Genomic DNA, 24,446 nt, shown 5'->3' with positions numbered 1-24,446 from the left:
GCAAATTTCAGCTTCCTCCAAGTGAAAAAAAAATGACCTTTTGTTGTTGAAAATTACCAATACCTGGTAATGCGCATTGAAATGACCAGGTATTTTGTCTTACGGAAACTGCTATGGTTTGACCTCTATGAAATTGCCTTCTAGGTGTTTGAGTTTGCATTTAAAATACACAGAACTCTTCACTTTAAGGTGAGGAGAGAAAGAAGCAGTGTGTTCTCACTCAATAAATATGAGTCATGGGCCCCTTGTCTATGTATATTTGACATGTAATAGCATTAGCAGAAGATGACAGTAATCTACTGTTCTTCTGTTGCTTTCATTACAGTAATCACAAAACGATTTTTCACCAAAATCCAGTCTGGGAAGTAAATATATTTATGAAATATCTTTTTTTATTTCCAGCTTTGAAGTTCAGGGTTGCCAGTACAGTATGTGCAGGTTTGTTATATAGGGAAATGTGGGCGATGGTGGTTTGCTGCACAGATCATTCCATCACCCAGGTAAACATTAAGCCCAGCATCCATTAGCTATTCTTCCTGATGCTCTCCCTCCTCCCACCCCTGACCCTCCAACTGGCCCTGGGGTGTGTTGTTCCCCACCATGTGTCCATGTGTTCTCATAATTTAGCTCCCACTCATAAGTCAGAACATGCAGTATTTGGTTTTCTGTTCCTGCATTAGCTTGCTAAGGATAATGGCTTTCAATTCCATCCATGTCCCTGCAAAGGACGTGATCTTGTTCCTTTTTATGGCTACATAATATTATGGAATATCTTTCTAACATGAAGGAAGAAAATCTAAAATGTGTATTGATTTCTTTCTTATATGCTCTGCTCTGTATATAATACCTGTTGCCTGGTAACTAGACTATAAGGTACCATGGGTTAAAAAACAAATGCCAATTGTCTTTTCAGAACATTTCCTGCGCCAGAACATTCAACCTCAAAGCAAAATATCCAGGATAAAACTCACATATATATTGACAGGTTGTTGTTTATTTTAAGCTAGGAAAGTTTGGGTGGGGGGGGATCTTAGGCTAATGCTTTCCACGAGGAAATATAACAATTTAAATTTATTATAAGCTCTAAATAATTACTGTTGTAATTTAGTGGCCTCACTTCAGCTTTGCAGCAATACATATATAAAAATAGACCTCTTATCTATCTGCCTGCTTTTGCTACTTTTCTTCACCCTCCCTAAACCTGAAAAAATGGTAGCAGCTCAGAGAAGAGTTTGATGAGGAGATTTCTGGGGTTGAGACTACACTGTGAAGTCTCTGCCAGTCAGCAATGTCCCCCAGGAAATGCTACTTAATGTAACTGAAGAGACATAATGCATACATAAAACCGTGAAGCTATTGTGGTTTCTAGATTAAAAACAAACTGTGTGCTAAATTGGGACAGGTCGAGGAGCCCTGTGTCTTCTCATCGACACACTTACTTCTTCAATCCCTGACCTTAAGTTGGAATTTTCCCTGAGACGTGTATTTTTTAACTTGGATTTGATGGAACAACTAGCACAGTGTTCTTTGTCCATTGGAGCACTCATTTTTACAGGCTCATCATGAACACCCAAAACAAACCTCATATACAGTGGCATCCAGAAATGCTGATTGTTACAAAAATTGTTTTCTTGTCCACCAGCCTGTAGAGAATATGACCAGATTGTAAAGTGAATTCAATCATTACTCATTACTTGCCCTAAAAGTAAGAGTACTAGTGGACAGACTCACACCTCAGCTTAAGCTAAGGGGAGCCTGGATGACTACATGTGTTTATGTATTTTCTTCTCCATTGTTCAAGGCCCTCTTTAGATTTCTTGCCCGCCCCCTAAAAGAGAATTTTTGTTTGTTACCTCTTACCGACATTTATTTTGGCAATTTTTTTCTGAGAGTCCATCCTCATCCTCTCCCATGATGTCCACGGCTGAAAAGATCAGTGCAACTAGAATGGCAAAGCAGCACACCAGGGCAAAGATCACGATGCACTTCTGCTGGGACTGAAGGAGGAAACAGAGACAAATAAAAGTAAGTGGTGCTGCTCTCTCTTGGGAAACTCAAGATGTGACAACTTCTCAACATCCCATGGAAAATGGGTGGGGATACGATTATCACTGCCAGAGAAGGGAAAGCTATTCTCTAGTGAACATGTCCAAGATCTTTATGCTTATTTTTCAACACAGCCTTCAAACCCCACTTTAAGTGATAGACCCTGTTAAATAATTCAAGTGTAGTATCCAGGCTTCTCAATGAGTTTGCTCTTCTTCTTCTTCCTACTCAAAAGCAGTCCAGAAAAGATCACTATGATATCTATTGTTTCAAATTAAAAATGAAACACATATGCTAGCATCATGCTATTGATAAAAACAGTCAAACTCTGTAAAAGATTTGAAGATACTTATTCTGAGTCAAATGTGAGTGACCAATGGCCTATGATAGAAACTTCAGGAGATCCTGAGACCACGTGTCCAAGGTGGTTGGGCCATAACTTGGTTTTATACATTTTAGGGAGACATAAAACATCAATCAATAGGCCAGGCACGGTGGCTCACGCCTGTGATCCTAGCACTTTGGGAGGCCAAGGCAGGCGGATCATGAAGTCAGGAGATCAAGACCGTCCTGGCTAACATGGTGAAACCCCATCTCTACTAAAAATACAAAAAATTAGCCGGGCGTGGTGGCAGGCACCTGTAATCCCAGCTACTCGGGAGGCTGAGGCAGGAGAATGGCGTGAACCTGGGAGGTGGAGCTTGCAGTGAGCCAAGATCGCACCTCTGCACTCCAGCCTGGGCAACAGAGTGAGACTCCATCTCAAACAAACAAACAAACAAAAAACATCAATCAATACATGTAAAATGTACATTGGTTCAGTCCTGAAAGGCAGGACAGCTGGAAGTGGGGGCTTCCAGGTCATAGGCGGAGTCAAAGATTTTCTGATTGGCAATTGGTTGAAAGAGGTATTATCAAAAGCAAGGAATGTCTGAGTTACTATAAGGGGTTGCAGAGACCAAGGATTTATCATGCAGATGACGCTTCCAGGTAGCGGGCTTCAGAGAGAATAGATTGTAAATGTTTCTTATCAGACTTAGAGTCTGTTCTATCAGCAATTCCAAAAGGGAGGAGGGCACAAATGAGGCATGTCCAGCTCCCACTTCTCATCATGGCCTGAACTAGTTTTTCAGGTTAACTTTGGAATGTGCCTAGCTGAGAAGAGGGTTCCATTTAGATGGATGGGGTGTTTTGAATTTTATTTTTGGTTTACAATGTGTTATTTAACTGACATTGTTCATTTTAAAACTCTGAACACAAACATAACTCTTGATATGATTTTCACTTAGAAATACAAGCTGAATGTCCAGGTGGTCAAAGTCACTCACATACACATAATTAGGCTAATCACATACATATAATTAGCCATCTCTCTCTCTAGGGGCTCATGGCTAAAAGTGGCAGAAGACAGGGCCATGATAAGTGGGCAGGAGCTGTGACCACTGTGACAAATCATTTTGCCTGCTTTCCCTCTGCTACAGTCTGAATATTTGTGTACACCCAAAATTCACATGTTGAAACCTTAACCTCCAAGGTGATGATATTAGGAGATGTGGACTTTTGGGAGGTGATTAGGTCATGAAGACAGAGTTCTGCCTTCATGAATGAGTCTCAGAGATGAGCATGGTGACATGCACCTATAGTCCCAGCTAGTAAGGAGGCTGGGGTTGGAGGACTGCTTGATTCCAGGGTTTTGAGGCTGCAGTGCACTATGACTGTGCCTGTGAATAGCCACTACACTCCAGTGTGGGCATCATAGTGAGATTTTGTCTCTAAAAGAAAAAAAAAAGGCCTTAAAGAGCTCCCTTGCCCCTTCTATCATGTGGGGATACAGCAAGATGGCACCATAGATGAAAAAGGAAATGGGCCCTCACCAGACGCCAAATCTACCAGCATCTTGATCTTGGATTTCCCAGCCTCCAAAACTGTGAGGAATAAGTTTCTGTTGTATATAAGCTACCGAGTTTATGATATTTTGTTATGGCAGCCCAAAAAGACCAAGATAAATTAGATAAATTCTGGATAGAGAAAGGAGGAAAAGCAATTTTAAAAGTCTATGTACAGCTTTTAAGGGTTATTTACAGAGGTGAAAGGGTCCTCTTTGGTCAGGCAGCCAGGCATACATCACTCTGTTAGTGATAAATATATGTATACACACGTACACACACACACAGTTCAGAGCCTTTCTGAAACCAGCTGACTTTGCATCCTCTTACCACCCAGCTTCACTTTATCACCAAAGCCACATGATTTCCTAAGAATCCAAGGAACCTCCCAAACTCAGAGCCCAGGTCATCGAGAGGTATCCTTAAATGACAGACTGTAGTTAGAAATAGATGTAGTCAAGTCAAAGCAATGAATGGTGTTTCTGTGACCAGGCACTGTCAGCCCACATGAGTGCTTCATTTTTGTTTCAAATCCTCCTTCAGGCCTCATCTCCTATTGCAACCTCAATCCAAGTCCGCTCCTGCCTGTCATTATATTTTCTTACTCCCCACTCAAACGTGTAGTGATGAAAGCCAAAGAAAGATACAGCCATTATTCTTTTACCCTAGACCCTGCTTATCTGTAAGACATGGATTCTGTTTTATTCTTTTTTTTTTTTTCCCTTTTGAGACAGAGTTTCACTCTTGTTGCCCAGGCTGCAGTGCAATGGCGTGATCACGGCTCACCACAACCTCCACCTCCCAGGCTCAAGCGATCTCCTGCCTCAGCCTCCTGAGTAGCTGAGATTACAGGCATTGCACCACTATGACCAGCTAATTTTGTATTTTTAGTAGAGATGGGATTTCTCCATGTTGGTCAGGCTTGTCTCGAACTCCTGACTTCAGGTGATCCACCCACCTCCGTCTCCCAAAGTGCCGGGATTACAGGCATGAGCCACGGTGCCCAGCCCTGTTTTATTCTTTCTATCCTCAAGCAAACAGCACGACCCTAACAAATAGAAGGTGTTCAAGAAATAATTATTGTATAAATAGTGAATGAACGAAATGAAAATTACAATGGCATATAATATGGTTTGACTGTGTCCCCACCCAAATCTCATCTTGAATTGTAGTTTGCATAATCCCCATATGTCATGGGAGGGACCAGGCAGGAGGTAATTGAATCATGGGGGTGGGTTTTTCCCATGCAGTTCTCATGATAGTGAATAAGTCTCACAAGATCTGATGGTTTTATGAAGGGCAGTCCCCCTGCACACACTCTCTTGCCTGCTCCCATGTAAGATGTGCCTTTGCTCCTCCTTCACTTTCCACCATGATTGTGAGGTCTCCTCAGTCATGTGGAACTGTGAGTCCATTAAACCTCTCTTTCCTTTATAAATTACCCAGTCTCGGGTATGTCTTTATTAGCAGCATGAGAACAGACTAATACAGCATACTTCTGAGAATGCAGAGACACAAAAAATGTTTCTCTCAAAACTCATTTGTGACCTTTCTGAAAACTGGCTTGATTACATATTTTGGTGATTACAAATTTTGTATTTCATCCTTTTTTACTTTCTGCTGGTGCTACAGGCGAATTCATGGGCCACATTTAGCAACTATATAAAACTTGCAGAATAGATTGTGTATTCGTCTTGCCATTTTATTTTTCATTCATCCCTTATTCCTCACTAATTTTTTTAAAAGTTTATATTTTGAAAAATTATAGTTTTATAAAGTACACAGTGATTTTTTTAAAATATAGGTAGAATCATAAATTAAGCTATAAAACTTTCCATCACCTTAAATATTTGACATTTTTGTCATCAGAACATTGGAGCTATACTCTCTCAATGACACAATGTACAGTACTCAATTATTATCTATAGTCACTATGCTATGCAACAGATCTCAAAAAGAAGCAGACTTATTCCTCCAATATTAGGCTTTGTACCCTTTGCTTATCATCTCCTCATCCCTTCTACCCACCAGCCTCTGGTAACCACCATTCTACTCTCTACTTCTGTAGCTTCAATTGTTTTATATTCCATATATAAGTGAGAACATGTGGTAATCTGCCATTCTGTGTTTGCCTTATCACTTAGTATATGTTCTCCGATTCTATCCATGTTGGCACAAATTACAAACTTTCTTTTTTCAGGCTGAGTACTATTTCATTGTACATACATTCCATATTTTCAAAACTCCATTCATCTGTTGATGGGCACTTAGCTTAATCCCACAGCTTGGCTATTATGAATAGTGGTGCAATAAACATGGGTGTGCAGACATCTCTTCAACATACTGATTTAAAATCTTTGGGTAAATACCCAAAGGTAGGATTGCTAGATCATATGGCAAATTTATTTTTAGTTTTTTGAGGAATCTCCATACAGTTTTCTATAATGGCTACACTAATTTATGTTTCTGCCAACAGTGCATAAGTTCCCTTTTCTCCAGACCTTGCCAATGCTAGTCTTTTGTCCTTTTGATGATAGCCACTCTAACAGGTGTAAAGTAATATCTCGTTGTGGTTTTAATTGGCATCTCCCTAATGATTAGTGATACTGAACATTTTTTATGTATCTGTTACCCATTTGTATGTCTTTAAAGAAATATCTGCCAAAGCCCTTTATTTATTTCTTAATCGGATTACCAGTTTTTCTTCCCATAGAGTTTCTTGTATAGTTTGGATATTCATTTTCTACCAGGTATATGGTTTGCAAATATTTTCTCCTAATCCCTAGGTTGTGTCTTCCCTCTGTTAATTCCTTTGTTTTAAATAAGCTTTTTATTTGAATGTAATCCCATTTGTTTATTTTTGCCTTTGTTGCCTGTGCTTTTGAGGTGAAATCTAAAAAAGTTATCATCCAGGCCAATTTCATGTAGCTCTTCCCCTGTTTTAGTAGTTTCACACTTTCAGGTTTTAGGTTTCTTTAACCCATTTTGAGTTGATTTTTGTATACAGTGTGAGATAAGGTCCAGTTTCTTTCTTTTGCATATGAATATCCAGTTTTCCCAATACCATTTATTGAAGACAGTGCTCTTTTTCCATTGTATATTCTTAGCACCTTTGTCAAAAATCAATTGACCACAGATGTGTGGTTTCATTTCTGTGCTCTCTCTTCTGTTCCATTGGTCAATGTGTCTACTTTTTTGCCAGTACTGTGTTGCTTTAATTACTACTGTTTTGTAGTACAGTATAGATTGAAATCAGGTAGTGTGATGCCTCTGGCTTTTTTCCTTTTGCTAATGATTGCCTTGGCCATTCAGAGATTTTTGTGGTTCCATATGAATTTTAGGATGGTATTTTCTATATCTATGAAAAATGACATTGGGATTTTGATAAGAATTGCAATAAATCTGTAGATTGCTTTGCATAGTATAATTCTTACAATATCTATTCATGTCCTTTGCATATTTCTTAATCAGATTGTTTTCTTTCTATAGAGTTGAGCTCTTTCTGTATTTTGAATACTAATTCTCTAACACACACATGGCTTGCAATATTAATTATTCCAGCCAGAATTATTTCCATGTATTGGTGTCTTCAATTTTTTTTCATTAATGTTTGATACTTTTTGGTGTAAAAGTCTTTCACCTCCTTGATTAAATTTATTCCTATTTTATTTTTTATAGCCATTATAAATGGGATTATTCTCTTGATTTCTTTTTCAAAGTTTGTTGTTAAAGAAATCCTACTAATTTTTCCATGTTGATTTCATATCCTGTAACGTCACTAAATTTGTTGATAAGTTCTAACAGTCTTTTTGATGGATTCTTTAGAGTTTCTTATATGTAAGATTTAGGTAAACGACCAGCAAGACTTACTTTCTGGTCACAAAACAAGATCTGGTCCAGACAGGATAAAGCGAAGAAACTGGCAGGAACCAGCAGATGATGATGAAAGTGATCCCTAGCTGCCCTCCTTGCTCATAGGCATAAGACACTCCCCACCAGCACCATGACAGTTTACACATGCCATGACAATGACCCAGAAGTTACCACCCTCTTTGCCAACAACCTGGAAGTGATGGCCTTTTTCCTGGAGAGTTCTAAATAATCCACCCTGAATTTGCATTGATCCACCCCTTAATTTTCCTATAATTGAATGCAGATTTATCTGAGTATAAATAAAGTTGCCAAGATCCCTCATGATGCGAACCCTGGGCACATGGCCAATGAGTCAGCCCTGCTCTTCAAGGAGAAATACCATTTAATATGATTGCTGTCTACCACCACTGGCTTGCTGTTGAATTATTTCCTGGGTGAAGCCAAAACCCTCTTGGACTAAGCCCCAATCTGGGGTCTTCTGTCCTACAAGATGTCATCAGCAAACAACAGTTTCACTTCTTCCTTTTCTATTTGGATGCCTTTTATTTCTTTCTCTTAACTTACTCTCCTTTAAAGGATGTCCAATACTATGTTGAATAGAAGTGATGAGAATGGGCATCCTTGTCTTATACTGGATCTTAGATGAAAGGGCTCTAATTTTTCACCATTAAGTATAATGTTATCTATGAGATTATATATGGCCTTTATTATGAAGTACATTTCTCCTATATACAATTTGAGTGGGTTTTTTTTGCCATGAAAGGATGTTAAATTTTGTGAAGTGTTTTTTTCTGCATCTAATGTGATGATCATATGACTTATTTTTTCTGTCAATGTGGTGTATCACATTTAATAATTTGTCAATGTGGATATATCCTTGCATCCCAGGGATAGATCCCATTTGATCGTGGTAAATGATCCTTTTCATGTGTTGTTGAATTTTGTTTGTGAGTATTTTGTTGAGGATATTTGCATCTATATTTATCAAGGATATTGGCCTGTAGTTTTCTTTACTTGAGATGTCCTTGTCTGGCTTTAGTATAGGGGTAATGCTGACTTTGTAAAAAGACTTTGGAAGTATTCTTTCCTCTGTGATTTTTTAGAAAAGTCAGTGGGGAATTGGTAATAGTTCTTTAAATGTTTGACAGCATTCAGCAGCGAAACCATCAGGCCTTGGGCTTTTCTTGATGACAGACTTTTTATTACTGGTTCATCTCCTCACTTGTTATTCATCTGCTCAGATTTTGTATTTATTTGTCATTCAGTCTTGATAGGTTGTATGTGTCTAGAAATTTATTTATTCTAGGTCATCCAATTTGTTGGCACATAATAGTTCATAACAGTTTGTTATGATTGTGTTTCTGTGGTTATCAGTTGTAATGTCTCCACTTTTATTTTTGAGTCTTTTCTTTTTTTCTTAGTTAGTTCAGCTAAAGGTTTGTCAAATTTGTTTAATTTTTCAAACAACCACTCTTAGTTTTATAGCTTTTTTGTTTTTTTAATCATTTTTCTGGTTTCTATTTCATTTATTTCTGTGATAATTCTTATTTATTTTCTTTTGCTAACATTGGGCTTAGTTTGTTCTTTTTATGTTTTCTTAAGGTGTAACATTATTTATTTGAAATATTTTTTCTTTTTGATATAGGCATTTATTGCTACAGACTCGCCCCTCAGAACTTCTTTTGCTGCATTCCTAAATTTTGGTATGTTGTGTTTCCATTTTCATTTGTCTCAAGACATTTTTTAATTTACCTTTTATTTTGTTCATTGATCAACTGGCTATTCAGGAGCATGTTGTTTAATTTCAGTGAGTTTTCTGAAAGTCTTACTGTTACTGATTTTTAGTCTTAACCCATTGTGATCAGAAAAAAATACTAGATATGATTTCAATCTTCTTAAATTTGCTTAGACTTGCCTTGTGACCTAATATATGGTTTATTCTGGAAAATGTTCTGTGTGCTCTTGACAAGAATGTGTATTTGGTTGTTGTTGGTTTGGAATGTTTTGTGCATGTCTGCTAGGTCCATTTAGTCTGAAGTGTTCCTCAAGTCCACTGTTTTCTTATTGATTTTATGTCTATCCAATATTGAAAGTGATGTATTAAAATCCTCTACTTACATTGTATTGAAATACACCTTTCCTTTCAGATACTTTAATATTTCCTTTATAGATTCAGGTGCTACACTGTTAGGTGCATATATGCTCATAATTGTTATATCCTGTTGATAAATTGACCCCTTTATCATTATATAATGCCCTTGTCTTTTTAAAATACTTTTTGACTTAAAGTCTATTTTCTCTAATGTGGCTATCACTATCCCTGTTCTCATTTGGTTTCCTTTTGTGTGGAATATCTTTTTCCATCCTTTAATGTTCAATCTATGTGTTGCTTGAAAAGTGAAGTGTGTAGGTAGTATATAGTTGGGTCTCATTTTTTTAATTCATTCATCACTCTGTGTCTTTTGATTAGATAATTTAATCTATTTTCATTCAAGGTTACTGTTGCATAAAGATTTACTACTGCCATTTTGTTGTTTTCTGGTTGTTTTGTAGTTACTTTATTTATTTCTTCCTGTCTTGCTGTTTTCCTTTATAGTTTGCTATGGTTTATGGTTTCCTGTAGTGGCATGTTTTGAATGTTTTTTTCACTTTTTGGTTACCATGAGGCTTTCATAGAATATCTACACTTATAACAGTCTACTTCAAACTGAAAACAGCTTAACTTTGATTACATGTAACAATTCTGCACTTTTACTCCCCTCTTCCAAATGTTATGCTTTTGATGTCTAAATTAACATTTTATAATATATATCTCCTATTTTAGCTATAGTTGTTACTAATAATTTCATCCTTTAACCCTTACACTAGGGATAAAATTATGTTACACAACATGATTACAGTCCTAGGGTATTCTGAATATTGCTATTTATTATGTATACCATTAGGTTTTGTGCTTTTCTAAATGTTATGTTACTAGTTAGAAGCATTTTTTTTTTTTTTTTAGCTTAAAGAATTTCTTTTAGCAATTCCTGTAAGAGAGGCCTACTCATGATGAATTTTCTTAGCTTTTATTTGTCTGGGAAAGTATTTATTTCTCTCATTTCTGAAAGCTTTGGTCGTTATAGCATTCTTGGTTGGCAGGGTTGTTTTTTTTTTTTCATTCAGCACTTTGAAAACACTGGCCTAGGGAGTTTCTGCTGAGAAGTCTACTGATGATTGTATTGAGACTCCTTTGTAGGTAATATATTGCTTGTCTCCTGCTGCTCTCAGAAATTTTTTGTTTTTGGTTTTTGATAGTTTGATTATTATGTCTTGGTGAACTCCTTTTTGGGTTGAATTTAGTTGATGACCTCTACGTTTTCTGTACTTAGCTGTTGGTTTCTTCCCTCAATTGATGACTTTTTTTCTTTTTTTTTTGAGACAGAATTTTGCTCTTGTTGCCCAGGTTGGAGTGCAATGGCATTATCTTGGCTCACTGCAACCTTTGCCTCCCAGGTTCAAGTGATTCTTCTGCCTCAGCCTCCCAAGTAGCTGGGATTACAGGTGCCCACCACCATGCCTGGCTAACTTTTTGTATTTTTAGTAGGGACGGGGTTTCACCATGTTGGCCAGGCTGTTCTCGAACTCTTAACCTCAGGTGATTCACCTGCCTCGGCCTCCCAAAGTGCTGGGATTACAGATGTGAGCCATTGTGCCCAGCCATTAATGACTTTTTGATACAATATTTCTTTCAATATGTTTTCTGACCCTTTTACTCTGTCTTCTCCTTGTGAAATGCATATTATGCATAGGTTAGGCCTCAGTGGTGTCCCATAATTCCCATAGTCCTACTTTATTCTTTTTCTTTTTTTCCTTTTGCTCCTTTGATTGGGAAATTTCATATGTTCTGTCTTCGAGTTCATTGATTGTTTCTTCAATTTGATCAAGCAGACTGTTGAAGTTTTTATTGCATTTTTCAGTTCAAGCATTGTATTCTTCATCTCTAGGATTTCTATTTGGGTACTTTTTAATTGTTTCTATTTCTTTGTCAAACTTCTCATATTGTTCATGTATTGTTTTACGCATTTTATTTAATTTTTATCTGTATGTTTCTGAAGTTCACTTAACTTTGTTAAGAGGATTATTCTAATTTTTTTGTCATTTCATAAATTTCCCTTTCTTTAGTGTCCATTGTTGGAGCTTTGTTAGTTTCTTTTGGAGGTGTCATGATTTCTCAAATCTGTGTAATCTTTGTGTTCTTGCATTGCTGTTTATGCATTTTCAGAGACAGCCACCCTTTCTGGCATTTATAAGAGTTCTTTGGCAGAGATAGACCTTCACTAGTTAGTCTATGCTATAATTCTGAATGGGCCAGCTGGTAATGAATCTGGGCAGGCAGAGCTTGCATTCAGGTTCTCTAGATGTCTGGGTCACTGCCTTTTCTCTGAATTAGGGTAGAACAGCTGGCTATGCTCTGCTATCCAGACCACCAGCTAAGCCCTGCTATGAGGCTGAGCTTCTGTATGGGCACTAAAGTCATTTCTGATCTGGCTGGGCTACAGAGTATATTCTCCAGCTGGAATATACTGCTGTCTGGACTCATCAGTTGGACAAAGTTGCAGGAGGGACTCTAAAGTTAAGTGGATTGTGATGAATGGACCAAGTGCTACGCTCAGTATATTATATTCCTGATTGTGGCAAAACTAATACCTGCTTTTTGTCAAAATTTGCTGTAGTGATTGTCTTTCTCACTATGTGGGGTCTAGGGGATAGGCTTTGGGGCTGTGTGAAACATTAAGCTTCAGTTTATGGCAGATCTAGTGTCTACTTGTTGTGGAAATTCACCGCCAGTGGGTGGGGAAAGGGTTTTCTCATTCCCTGAGGAGCTCCTAGGGGTAGGGTCAAAGGCTGGACATGGAGGCTGGCTATCCAGGGATTCAAGCCTAGTAGTCCTTCCCACCTCTTCTGGGAGTGACCAGCTTGACTTTGTGGGTGACCTATGCTATTACCTGATATCTCTCATCAAGTACTGCTGGCAGGTACACTAAGCTTTCATCAAGATCTACCCACTGGTCTCTGTGGGCTCTGCCCTCTTGCTTTGTTTTGACGTGACACCAGGTGATCTGGCTGTGCCATATCCTCCTGTTTCCTGTTTCCTGTGAGGTGGGAGTGGAGTAGGCTTCCTGGGAAGTGTCAGAGAAGTTACATGTCTACCTCCTCACCTCTCTTTTTTGACTGTAGAAACCATGAGTCCTGGGGAATCCTGTGTGGTGCTGTGCCAACTTGGGGAAGAGGGAAGGATGACATGGTCAAAGCAAGACTGTTTCTTTTAGCTTTCAATGGGGAATTTTATTTAGTTCCATGGAAATGAAGAAAAGCATTGACTCAGGCTTATTCCTACATTGTGGAGTTTCACCAACATATTTTTTTCTGTGGATAGTTGCTAGTTGATCTTTCTGTTGGAGGGAGTGAAGACTGGGGCCAACTTGATATTGTCACTCCACTAATTTTACTTTCAAGAAACAGCACAGTGAACTGCTTGTGGGCTCAGGCTGCAAAATAAGATTGCTTGGATTCTGCCACTTATTGGATGTATGCTCTTAGCAAGTTATTTAGCCATGTGCTTCAGGTTCCTTGTCTGTAAAATGGGGATTATATTAATAGCTGCTTCATAGGGTTATTATTAATAATTAAGTTAAATGACATACTATATGTAAAGTACTTAATATATAGAAGATAGATAGCAGTAAATGAGTCTTTGCTATTGTTAGTATATTATTGCATTTTTAACACCTGTATTTACATGCCTCAAATATTTTGGAGAAACAAGGTAAATATATAAACATTCAACAAAAACTGTAAGTTATGTGTAACAGAGAGGCAGAGAGACAGAAATAGGGAGAAATAAGACAGAAAGAGAGAAGGCAAATGTTAGATGGAAATTTTCTAGAATAAAATTTGAGAAATTGTTCTAGCTCAGTCTCATAACTCAAAACCCTAAAGCAGTATTTCCCAAATTTAAGCATGGATCAAAATCACTTGTAAAAACATACATTGCTGGGCACCAAGGATGTACTTGTAACAAGTTTTCAAGAGATGTTGCTGCTGCCGATCCCTGGACCACACTTTTGAACCGGGGCCCTAAAGTATCATCTAAAATAAATCCTGCTTAGTACATGTTCATCCATCAAATTTACCTGCCTTTAATAGTTCATTTTTGAACATTAAAAGGATCATGATAAATACACCCTAATGAAAACAATATATAAATTTTGTAATTTATTTTCTTTGTGGTGGCTTAAAAAATAATTTTAAATAATATTTTTAAATTTTGAAAATGTTTTCTCCTGGACATCAGTTTTTATTTATTTTAATGATATTCATTGTTTCTATAATCAGAAAATGTTTGCTTTTAACTGTGTTGAAAAAAGCCCTCATAATGAAAAAAGAAAATCACTCATAATCGTACTGAGACCTAACTGCCATTTATATTTCATTCTTGTTCTTTCTTATATTCCATCTGCCTAACAATCTGATAAAATTGTGTTATGCTGTAATTAAGGTTTATATTCTGCTTTTTGCACTCAATGGTATGTTAGTGTCCTTAAATGTTCTTTCATAGCATAGTTCTAAATTTTTGCATAATATTCTAATATGTGGACATATCATCATCTCCTTTACCCAAAAAAACTTTCAAGAAGCCACTCATTTTACAATGAAAAAAAGTGATTAAACTTTTTTCATTTTATCCAGTTTCCCTAGACATTATAAATGAAAACAAACAAAAAAAATGCTTTTAGCAAGATTTAAAGTAATGTAATAATATTCACATTAATCTAGTCCAGAAGATACTCTAACCCAGGAAAATATAATTAGTTACCTCAATAACAATTCTGAAGAGAGCAGCTTGAAAATACCATACCAGGTACATAGTGGGCATTCAGTGAATGAATCCTAACAAATACAATATCAATGATTTGTTTCTCTCTATTCTGAATGCTGTAATAAATAACAATAGATAAGTAAGAACTCTAGCTACTTTGTGTGCTCTTGGAAGTACTTTGATAACTCTCACAAATTTATTTTAACTTCTATTAGTTTAATTTTATATTATTAAATCCCATTAAAAGCAGTTTAGCTAGTTATTTCCACTTTCATTTGCCAAAGAAGAAAAATTCAGACACTGATATTCATTTTTAAATATCTCCTTGGAACAATGTACTATAACAATATAAGGTCATGCCACTACTTTCCTTAGTCTCATTTAATTTCCACCTCATCAAAAGTGAAATCTTATGTTCAAATGATAGAATAAGAGCCTCTTAAATGATATAAAACTCCAGGGAACCAAGAGACATTAATTTTCAAATCTTTAACAGGTAATTCCAGAAATCAATTTGAACTATACTTTTCTGTTTTTATTGAATTTAATCAAGAGAAGCAAATTTTAAGGAGAATCCATAAACATGTTTATAACCTAAACTTCACAAAACAAAATTTAAAATGCTATTATATAGCATCAGCCAATCTGTACTTTCACAGCAGTTTACATGCATATGAAAGAATTGCTTTCCTGATCAAGAAGTAAATATTAAAAAATGTTAACATTCAAAATATTTGAATGTCATATCCTTAACAAATATGTTTTAACTCAAATACAGAAATAGAGATATATTATCTCTAACTAGAGAAAGTATTAAACTTGAAATTTTCAAGCTGTGACCCTAGAGGTAAAAAATGTAAATATGCAAAAATTATCCAAAAATTAAAATTATTCACATTATTTTTCATTTATTTACCATGACAATTTTTTTAAAAACAAAATCATGGTCAAGTCTCAAAAATAACACTTTTTATGTGTACAGTTCTCAAAATCTACAAAGCTGAAAGTCCTAGTACAATTATTCCTTATATGAAAAATACGCAAACTGGGACTCAAAGACATTTGGCTATCAAGCTGTCCAAGCTGAACCAAACAGTAGGAGACAGTCTGGGTATTTAATTTAGGTCTAGAAATCCAAAATCTCTCTGTCTGTTTTATAGATGCAGAGTTTTCCCTTTTTCATTTTCTTTTTGATTTCCTCATTTTCTACTTAATTTTCACTATAGTTATTGTTATTATTATCAGTTTTTGTTAACTTTCCATGGTGGTCTATTAGTGTAGAAACTAAGGTTGAACACTGCCTTCATCTGTGGAGATATGGCATTCCTGGCCCTGTAGGCCTTTCCTATGATTCTAGATGTGCTGTTATCTTGAGCTCCTAGTGATGTTCTCAAAGGAAGCAGGTAACCCAGTAGATCCGGAGTAATCTCATCTGGTGACTTATCAAATTTCTGGATAATGACTACACTCTGGAATCATACCAGAAACTCTAGACTACAAATGGCTTAGGGGCATTTCTCTAAAATCCTTATAACAGACTTATCACTTCACTTCCTACATCTATTTGCATGTTCCTTAGGGCTCTGTCTTAGGATTTTCTCTTCTCACTCTGTACCCCTTTCCTGAGGGACTTTAATTTACTCCCAAGGCACCCCGCGCTATACATACCAGTAACCTGCAAACGTACATCACCAGCCCAGAGCATCCTGCTGAGGGCCAGACCCGCACTGAGTGAGCTTCCTTGCCATGGCACAGAAAAGCAGGACCTCGAAAGAGTCCACCATAATCCCTAAGTTGAGGAGAAAGAGTTGGGATTTTAGAAAGGCTAGAGTTGGTAGGGCAGAAAACCAGAGAGAGAAAAATCCTCAGAGAAGCGGTGAAGATCTTCAGGTATCCTTGAGTCTTCAGCTGAGTGCTGATTGGCACACAACTGTGAGGAGCTACCTGTCACCTGGGGCACACCTGCCTGGAAGGAGCAGATGGAATAATCGCCAGCCCACACACGAGGCCAGAAAGAGTTGGCGTTCCACTCAGAATGGACACATATCTTGTAACACATGAGAAGTAGAGTAATTAGAAAGGTACTGTCTGGAAAATAAAACAGAAAACAATTAGCCCTAGACTCATGGCTGCTTTGGTCTCTCCTTGAAGAAAAAAAAAAATCATAAAAAGCTAGCCTCAAATTCGGGCACAGTGTCCTGCGAACAGCCACTGCACTCCAGCCTGGGCAACATGGTGAGACCCTGTCTCTTTAAAAAAAAAAAAGCCTCGAAAAACCCAAATTGTTCACCAATAAGTAGTAACTATCCCTCATAACAAAACGAAAGAATATTTTTTAAAATATGATAATATCCAGCACAGAATAAAATCAAATTCACAACCTCTGGCATCTAGTAATATCCACCAGACATGCCAAGAAACAGGAAACTGATCCACAGTGAGAAAAATAATTAAGCAATTGAAGTCAACTCAGAAATGACACAGATTAGTAGGCACAGATATTAAAACAAATACTGTAACTATACTGTAACTATATTCTATATGTTTGAGAAGCTAAGTATGCTACAGAGAGATTTTAAAGGATATAAAAAAAGACACACATCTAAATTCTAGAAATGATAAATACACTGAATGGGATTAATAGCAGATTAGACACAACATGTGAGAAGATTAATGAACTCCATGAAAAGACAAATAAAAAACAGTAGACTGAGCAGAATGTCAGTGACAACACAAAAAATCTAATATATATGTCCTTGCAGTCTCTGAAGGAGAGGAAGAGACAGGAAAAATATAATGGCCAAAAGCATCAAAATTTGAGACAGATAGAATAAAGTAATTTTACAATGGTAAAGGGGTAAATTCATCAAGAGGACAGAACTAAACTTTTATGCACCTAATGACCTAATAAGAGCTTCAAAAAACATAAAGCAAAAGCTAACAGAACTTGAAGAGAAATTCTAAAGTCTTCAATTATTCAGTGATTTTGAAACCCCTTTCTCATTAGTGGATAGAACAAGTAAATAACATTTCAATATGTACATAGAAGAATTAAAAAATACTAGGAACCAGCTTCACTGAACTGACATTTATGGAGCACTCCACTAAATAACTAGAACTCCTTTATTTAAGAGCACATAGACCATTTACCAAAATGGATCTATTCTAGGCTTTCAAACAAGTCTCAATCAAGTTAAAAGAATTTTAGAAAGCCAGGAGCAGTGGCTCACATCTGTAATCCCAGCGCTTTGGGAGGCCGGAGTGGGCGGATCACTTGAGGCCAGGAGTTCGAGACCAGCCTGGCTAACATGGTGAAGCCCCATCTCTACTAAAAATACAAAATTAGCTGAGTGTGGTGGCATGCACCTGTAATCCCAACCACTTGGGAGATTGAGGCATGAGAATCGTTTAAACCCAGGAAGGGGAGGTTGCAGTGAGCCAAGATCTTGCCACTGCACTCCAGCCTGGTTGATAGAGCAAGACTCTGTCTCAAAAAAGAAAAGAAGAGAAGGGCTTTAAGTGATAAATGTATATTTTAAAAATGTAAAAAGGAAAAAGAACAAATTAAACTCAAGTAGACAAGGGAATAGAAATAATAAAGAGCAGAATTCAATAAAAGAGAAAACAGAAAACAAAACCATGCCCACAAAAATCAGTGAATCAGAAGTCTGATTCTTTGAAGATGTTGATAAAATGGATCGACCTTTAGCAATACAGATAAGGGGAAAAAAAAGAGAAGATACAAATTCCAAATATCTCTATGAGAAACAGGACATCACAGCAGACCCTACACAAAATAAAAAATAATAAGGGGATGTTATGAACAAATTTACGATAACAAATTTATCAGTGTAGATAAAATGAACAAATTTTTGTAAGAAAAAAGTTACTGAAGCTCCTTTTCCAATTACCATGGCATGAGGAGCCATGAGCAGTAAAGTCTCTCAGGACACCCTGTATGAGGTGGTGCAGGAAGGCCCTGCATGGGGACAAGTGCAAGTGCCCCAAGTTTTTGGAGACTGGAGTTGCAGATAAGTTTGATGAACTATGACCTCCAGGACAGATGCTTCTCAGGCACCATCAGGATTAAGTCCACTCCTTGCTCTAAGTTCTGTGTGTGTGTCCTGGGGAAACAGCAGCACTGTAACGAGGCCACGGCTGTGGATATCCCACACATGGACATCGAGGTGCTGAAAAAACTCAACCAGAATAAGAAACTGGTCAAGAAGCTGGCCAAGAAGTAGGATGCCCTTTTGGCATCAGAGTTTCTGATCAAGCAGATCCCATAAGTCCTTGGCCCAGGCCTACATAAGGCTGGCACGTTCCCTTCCCTGCTGATACACAATGAAAATGAAGTGGATGAGGTGAAGTCCACAATCAAGTTCCAGATGACGAAGGTGCTGTGTCTGGCTGTGGCTGTTGGCCATGTAAATGTTACAGACAATAGACTTGTGTATAACATTCACCTGACTGTCAACTCCTGGTGTCATTACTCAAAGATTGGCACAATGTCTAGGCTTTATATATCAAGTGCACCATGGGCAAGCCCCCAGTGCCTGTATTAAGACACATTCGAATAAATTCTACTGCCACGAGTCAAAAAAGAAAAATTACTAAAGCGCACTCAAAAAAGATAGATAACCCAAATACCCTTATATCAATTAAAGTAAATGAATTTTTAGTTAAAAACCTTCCCACAGTAAAAACTCCAGGTTTAGATGGCATCATTAGTGAGTTCTGTCAAACATTTGAGAAATAAATAATGCCAATTCTATTCAAGATATCCCACAAAATAAAAATGGAAAAGCTTCCCAATTCATTCTATGAGGTCAGCATTATATTGCTACAAGAAGCAAAGACTTAATATTTCTTGTCCTACTGTTTTAGGATACACTATTGAAGAAACCATGTGTCTACATTCATTTATTTAGCAGATATGTATTTAATGTCTTCTCTGTGCAAAGAGGAATATGGGGGTCTGCAAAGATCAGGACCTCAACAGGGAAGATAATTTTTCAATTTCCTCTTCAAATTATTCATAAAAATTGCAAAAGGTCTCTGTCTACCTCAGCTTGCCTTTAATTGAAAGATCTACCATCAGTTACACAGTTTTCTTATTTTCCCATGCCTAACTAAAGTGATCTCAATGGCACTAAAGGATGTTTTTGTTTTAGGAAATTCTCATTATTTTTACTGGACCAGTAATGAAAATGATTTCTGCAGCAACTTAGATGATTCATTCCTTTTCAAGGAGTTGTATTTAGATTGGTGCAAAAGTGATCGCAGGTTTTGCCATTAAGAATAATGGTAACAAATTACCATTACCATTTACTATTAATAAATTACCATTTGTAATTGGTAATTTATTGCCATTACTTTTAGTGGCAAAACCCGCACTTGCTTTTCTGGTAAGAAATTCAGCATTGGATATGCACTAGTTTATTTTCTACCTTTAGTCTCTTTCACTAAATTGTGTTCCAGGATCCTGCCTAGATCCATAATGCCTGGCAGACATGTTCAGTAAATATTTGTCAAATGAGTGATGAATAAGTGAATAAATTAAAAAACAGCAAAGGCTAATAAATCAATAATTTTTGTGTTTTACAACTCTGATTATTATTTTTTTTTACTACTTATAAACTTCCATTGATTCCCATAACAGAAACATATTGATCTGCAAAATTAGACATGCAAAATGTAAAACACTCTGAGCCCATATTAGCATACAAAAAGAATATAATATGTGGTACACAGGGCATCTTTTTTAAAACAGCAAGACTGAGAATGGAAATTAAGTTTGAATGAAAATGTTAACTGAGCACAGAGCCCTACTCTACTCCCCATCTTATAAAAAATTCTTATAAATGAAGAACAGATGCAGTATTATAATAATAATTTTATAATGAATGTTGACAACTAAAAGGAGTACCACCTATGGAGAAGAAGTTTTAAAGATTTAGCGGAAATTAGATTGACCAAGGAGGTCAGAGTCCTCAGACACACATAGGAAAATTCAAACTGCTCTAAGTCTAGAGGCAACAGAGAGACAGAAATGGAAAGAGCTCTGGAATGACTGGCACAATGATGAGCTGGGAAACTGTATATGGAGCTGATGGGCCAGTCATCCCTTTCCTCCTACCCCCTCCTTCTGCCCTCTCTGTTGAGCAGCACAAAACAGACATGTTTTAACTCACAAATTCAAATGAATAGGGCAATTTCCTCAGAGAGTGAGAACTCCCAGAAGGGCACTACTAGCACATGAATACCTCACATCTCAGCAGCATACTCAGTCTCTCCTATGAAACCTGGAGACGAACCCCTGTGCTCAGCCCTCATCCAGAGACATGCAAATAGGAATACGCAAACATAGAGGTGGGCAGGTAACTAAACATCTCCAAAGATTTGAGAAAAGCCAAAATCACGAAAGAGGTACTGAACCCAGCAGTAAAAACAAACTCTGGAGAAAATAAAGCCAACAGAGGACACAGGTGAACCCTTGAAAATAAGAGTCAAGTTCTCAGGAGAAGGAGAGAAGTTGCCCCGGTGAAACATCAGAAGAGATTATTATGAAAAGGTTACCAGTTAGAGATCTTAGAAATTATAAACCTCAGTGGATGGGCTGAATATCAAATGGATACAACTTGAAAGTAAATTTATGTTCTTGATTGAATCAAAGGAATTTTCCCAGAATGCAAGGCAAAAAGGACAAAGTCCTGTTAAAATAATTGGAAGGCCATTAGACTGAGGCAATTCCACTGCCTGCATCAGCAAACTGAAACTCAGCTCATTGTAAACAGTAAACAACAACAGCAACAACAACAACAACAAAACACTTAAGCTTATTCAGTCAGAAATGGCCTAACCTCTAACAAGGGACTTTTGCTGGAATAATTCAACTAAACCTACTGCTCCACTGTAACCAACCAAATATTTTCTTTGCCTTGCTCCCGTATTCACCCTATAAAAGCCTTCTCCTTCATTCCTCTTCATCAGAGCCTTGAACCACCTGCATTCTGGAACTGCCCAATTCGTGAACCAATAAAGCAGCCTCATTGTCTGGGGTGACATACAAGGTTCACTGTCTCACAGCCACGGAGATCAAAGACCTGGACACAAAGAGTAAGGTTAGGAGCAAAAATTTAATAGGCAAAAGAAAGAAAATAGCTCTCTGCTACAGAGAGGGGTCCCAGAAAAGTGAGTTGCCAATCTGCAGTGAAATGCAGGGTTTTTATAGATGAGCTAGTGAAGAGGTGGTGTCTGATCTACATAGGGCATGAAAAAACAGTTAGGACCAGGGGTGGCATCTGCATCGGGCGTGAATCTCTGGCAGCCCCTACCCCAATCTCTTATTATGCAGGTGGGTTCTCTGCCTGAGCTTCTCCATGTTGCCCATTTCTTACTGTACATGTGCTAACAACAAAGGGAAGGTGGAGCCCCAGGGTGAACATGCCTGGCCCCTAGGTAGCCCTTTTCCACTGGTGTAGCTGCAGGCTTACTCCCATGCAAGTTTCCAGCTTCCTTATTTGTGTTTGCAGCTCCATCTTTCAGGATGTTCTTTGTTAGAAGAGAATTAATTTCTTGGGTTGCTTTTTGTTAGAAAGGAATCTCTGCCGAGGACTCTTTTGCCCTCACTATCTGTCTAAAATAATTTCTTTCTATCTCCTGTGTCACCACTGTTTGCTCAAATAAACTCTTTCATATTTAATGTGCCTCAGTTTCTCTTTCAATAGTCCTAACAAGTATGGGTATAAAGGATAAAACTCAAGACAACCAGAGAATCAATCCAGAAAAGCCAGCATCCATCAGATCAAAGTTCCTCAATGAAAGAACATTGAGAATGTCGGACTGTAGATGTAGAGAACCTTACATCACTGAAGGAATAAAAATGTAGCCTGCAGCTCCTGTATATTCCTAAATTTCCCTTCTCTTCATCCTTATTATGTTTTAAATTTATCTGTTTCTTCAAAGAGTCAGGTAAAAGCCCATCATAAGCCATGTCCATAGCACAGCTATTTCCACACACCAGCAAGATGATCTCTAAAAGCCCTGCTTTGTGGAGCCAAGTAGAGCATAAGAATGTCTCATGGATAGGAAGAATCAATATCATGAAAATGGCCATACTGTCCAAGGCAATTTATAGATTCAATGCCATCCCCATCAAGCTACCAATGACTTTCTTCATAGAATTGGAAAAAACTACTTTAAAGTTCATATGGAACCAAAAAAGAGCCCACATTGCCAAGACAATCCTAAGCCAAAAGAACAAAGCTGGAGGCATCATGCTACCTGACTTCAAACTATACTACAAGGCTACAGTAACCAAAACAGCATGGTACAGGTACCAAAACAGAGATATAGACCAATGGAACAGAACAGAGCCCTCAGAAATAATACCACACATCTACAACCATCTGATCTTTGACAAACCTGACAAAAACAAGAAATGGGGAAAGGATTCCCTATTTAATAAATGGTGCTGGGAAAACTGGCTAGCCATATGTAGAAAGCTGAAACTGGATCCCTTCCTTACACCTTATACAAAAATTAATTCAAGATGGATTAAAGACTTAAATGTTAGACCTAAAACCATAAAAACCCTAGAAGAAAACCTAGACAATACCATTCAGGACACAGGCATGGGCAAGGACTTCATGTCTAAAACACCAAAAGCAATGGCAACGAAAGTCAAAATTGACAAATGGGATCTAATTAAACTAAAGAGCTTTTGCACAGCAAAGGAAACTACCATCAGAGTGAACAGGCAACCTACAGAATGGGAGAAAAATTTTGCAATCTACTCATCTGTCAAAGGGCTAATATCCAGAATCTACAAAGAACTCAAACAAATTTACAAGAAAAAGCAAACAACCCCATCAAAAAGTGGGCGAAGGACAGTTTTTGATGAACAGACTTCTCAAAGAAGACATTTTTGCAGCCAATAGACACGTGAAAAAATGCTCATCATCACTGGCCATCAGAGAAATGCAAATCAAAACCACAATGAGATACCATCTCACACCAGTTAGAATGGCAATCATTAAAAAGTCAGGAAACAACAGGTGCTATAGAGGATATGGAGAAACAGGAACACTTTTACACTGTTGGTGGGACTGTAAACTAGTTCAACCATTGTGGAAGTCAGTGTGGCAATTCCTCAAGGATCTAGAACTATAAATACCATTTGACCCAGCAATCCCATTACTGGGTATATACCCAAAGGACTATAAATCATGCTGCTGTAAAGACACATGCTCACGTATGTTTACTGTGGCACTATTCACAATAGCAGACTTGGAACCAACCCAAATGTCCATCAATGATAGACTGGATTAAGAAAATGTGGCACATATACACCATGGAATACTATGCAGCCATAAAAAAGGATGAGTTCATGTCCTTTGTAGAGACATGGATGAAACTGGAAACCATCATTCTCAGCAAACTATCGCAAGGACAGAAAACCAAACACCGCACGTTCTCACTCACAGGTGGGAATTGAACAATGAGAACACTTGGACACAAGAAGGGGAACATCACACACCAGGGCCTGTTGTGGGGTGGGGGGAGGTGAGAGGGACAGCGTTAGGAGATATATATATATATATATATATATATATATATATATATATAAAATATAGGAGATATAATGTAAATGATGAGTTAATGGGTGCAGCACACCAACATGCACATGTATACATATGTAACAAACCTGCAGGTTGTGCACATGTACCCTAGAACTTAAAGTATAATAAAAACAAAAACAAAGAATGTCTGAACAA

At 37.4% G+C, this 24,446-nt stretch overlaps 1 protein-coding gene and 1 pseudogene across 2 annotated transcripts in view; one reads left to right on the top strand and one right to left on the bottom strand.

The window, feature by feature from the left end:
- PLD5 (phospholipase D family member 5) overlaps positions 1–24,446 on the bottom strand; it is a 367,552-nt gene that overhangs the window by 273,856 nt on the left and 69,250 nt on the right. The window contains exon 2 of one of the 2 annotated variants that reach the window (XM_030812606.1): positions 1,854–1,997. In XM_030812606.1, the coding sequence (XP_030668466.1) occupies positions 1,854–1,903 (50 nt within the window). In that variant the 5' untranslated portion in view covers positions 1,904–1,997. The remainder of the gene's footprint in view (positions 1–1,853; positions 1,998–24,446) is intronic. The other variant, XM_003267323.3, reaches the window with a different exon arrangement.
- On the top strand, positions 18,595–22,558 carry LOC105739698 (annotated as a pseudogene).

Source organism: Nomascus leucogenys, chromosome 5 (assembly GCF_006542625.1).
Source record: "Nomascus leucogenys isolate Asia chromosome 5, Asia_NLE_v1, whole genome shotgun sequence".
Classification (NCBI taxonomy): Eukaryota; Metazoa; Chordata; class Mammalia; order Primates; family Hylobatidae; genus Nomascus; species Nomascus leucogenys.
This window is presented reverse-complemented; position numbering and strand designations above follow the sequence as displayed.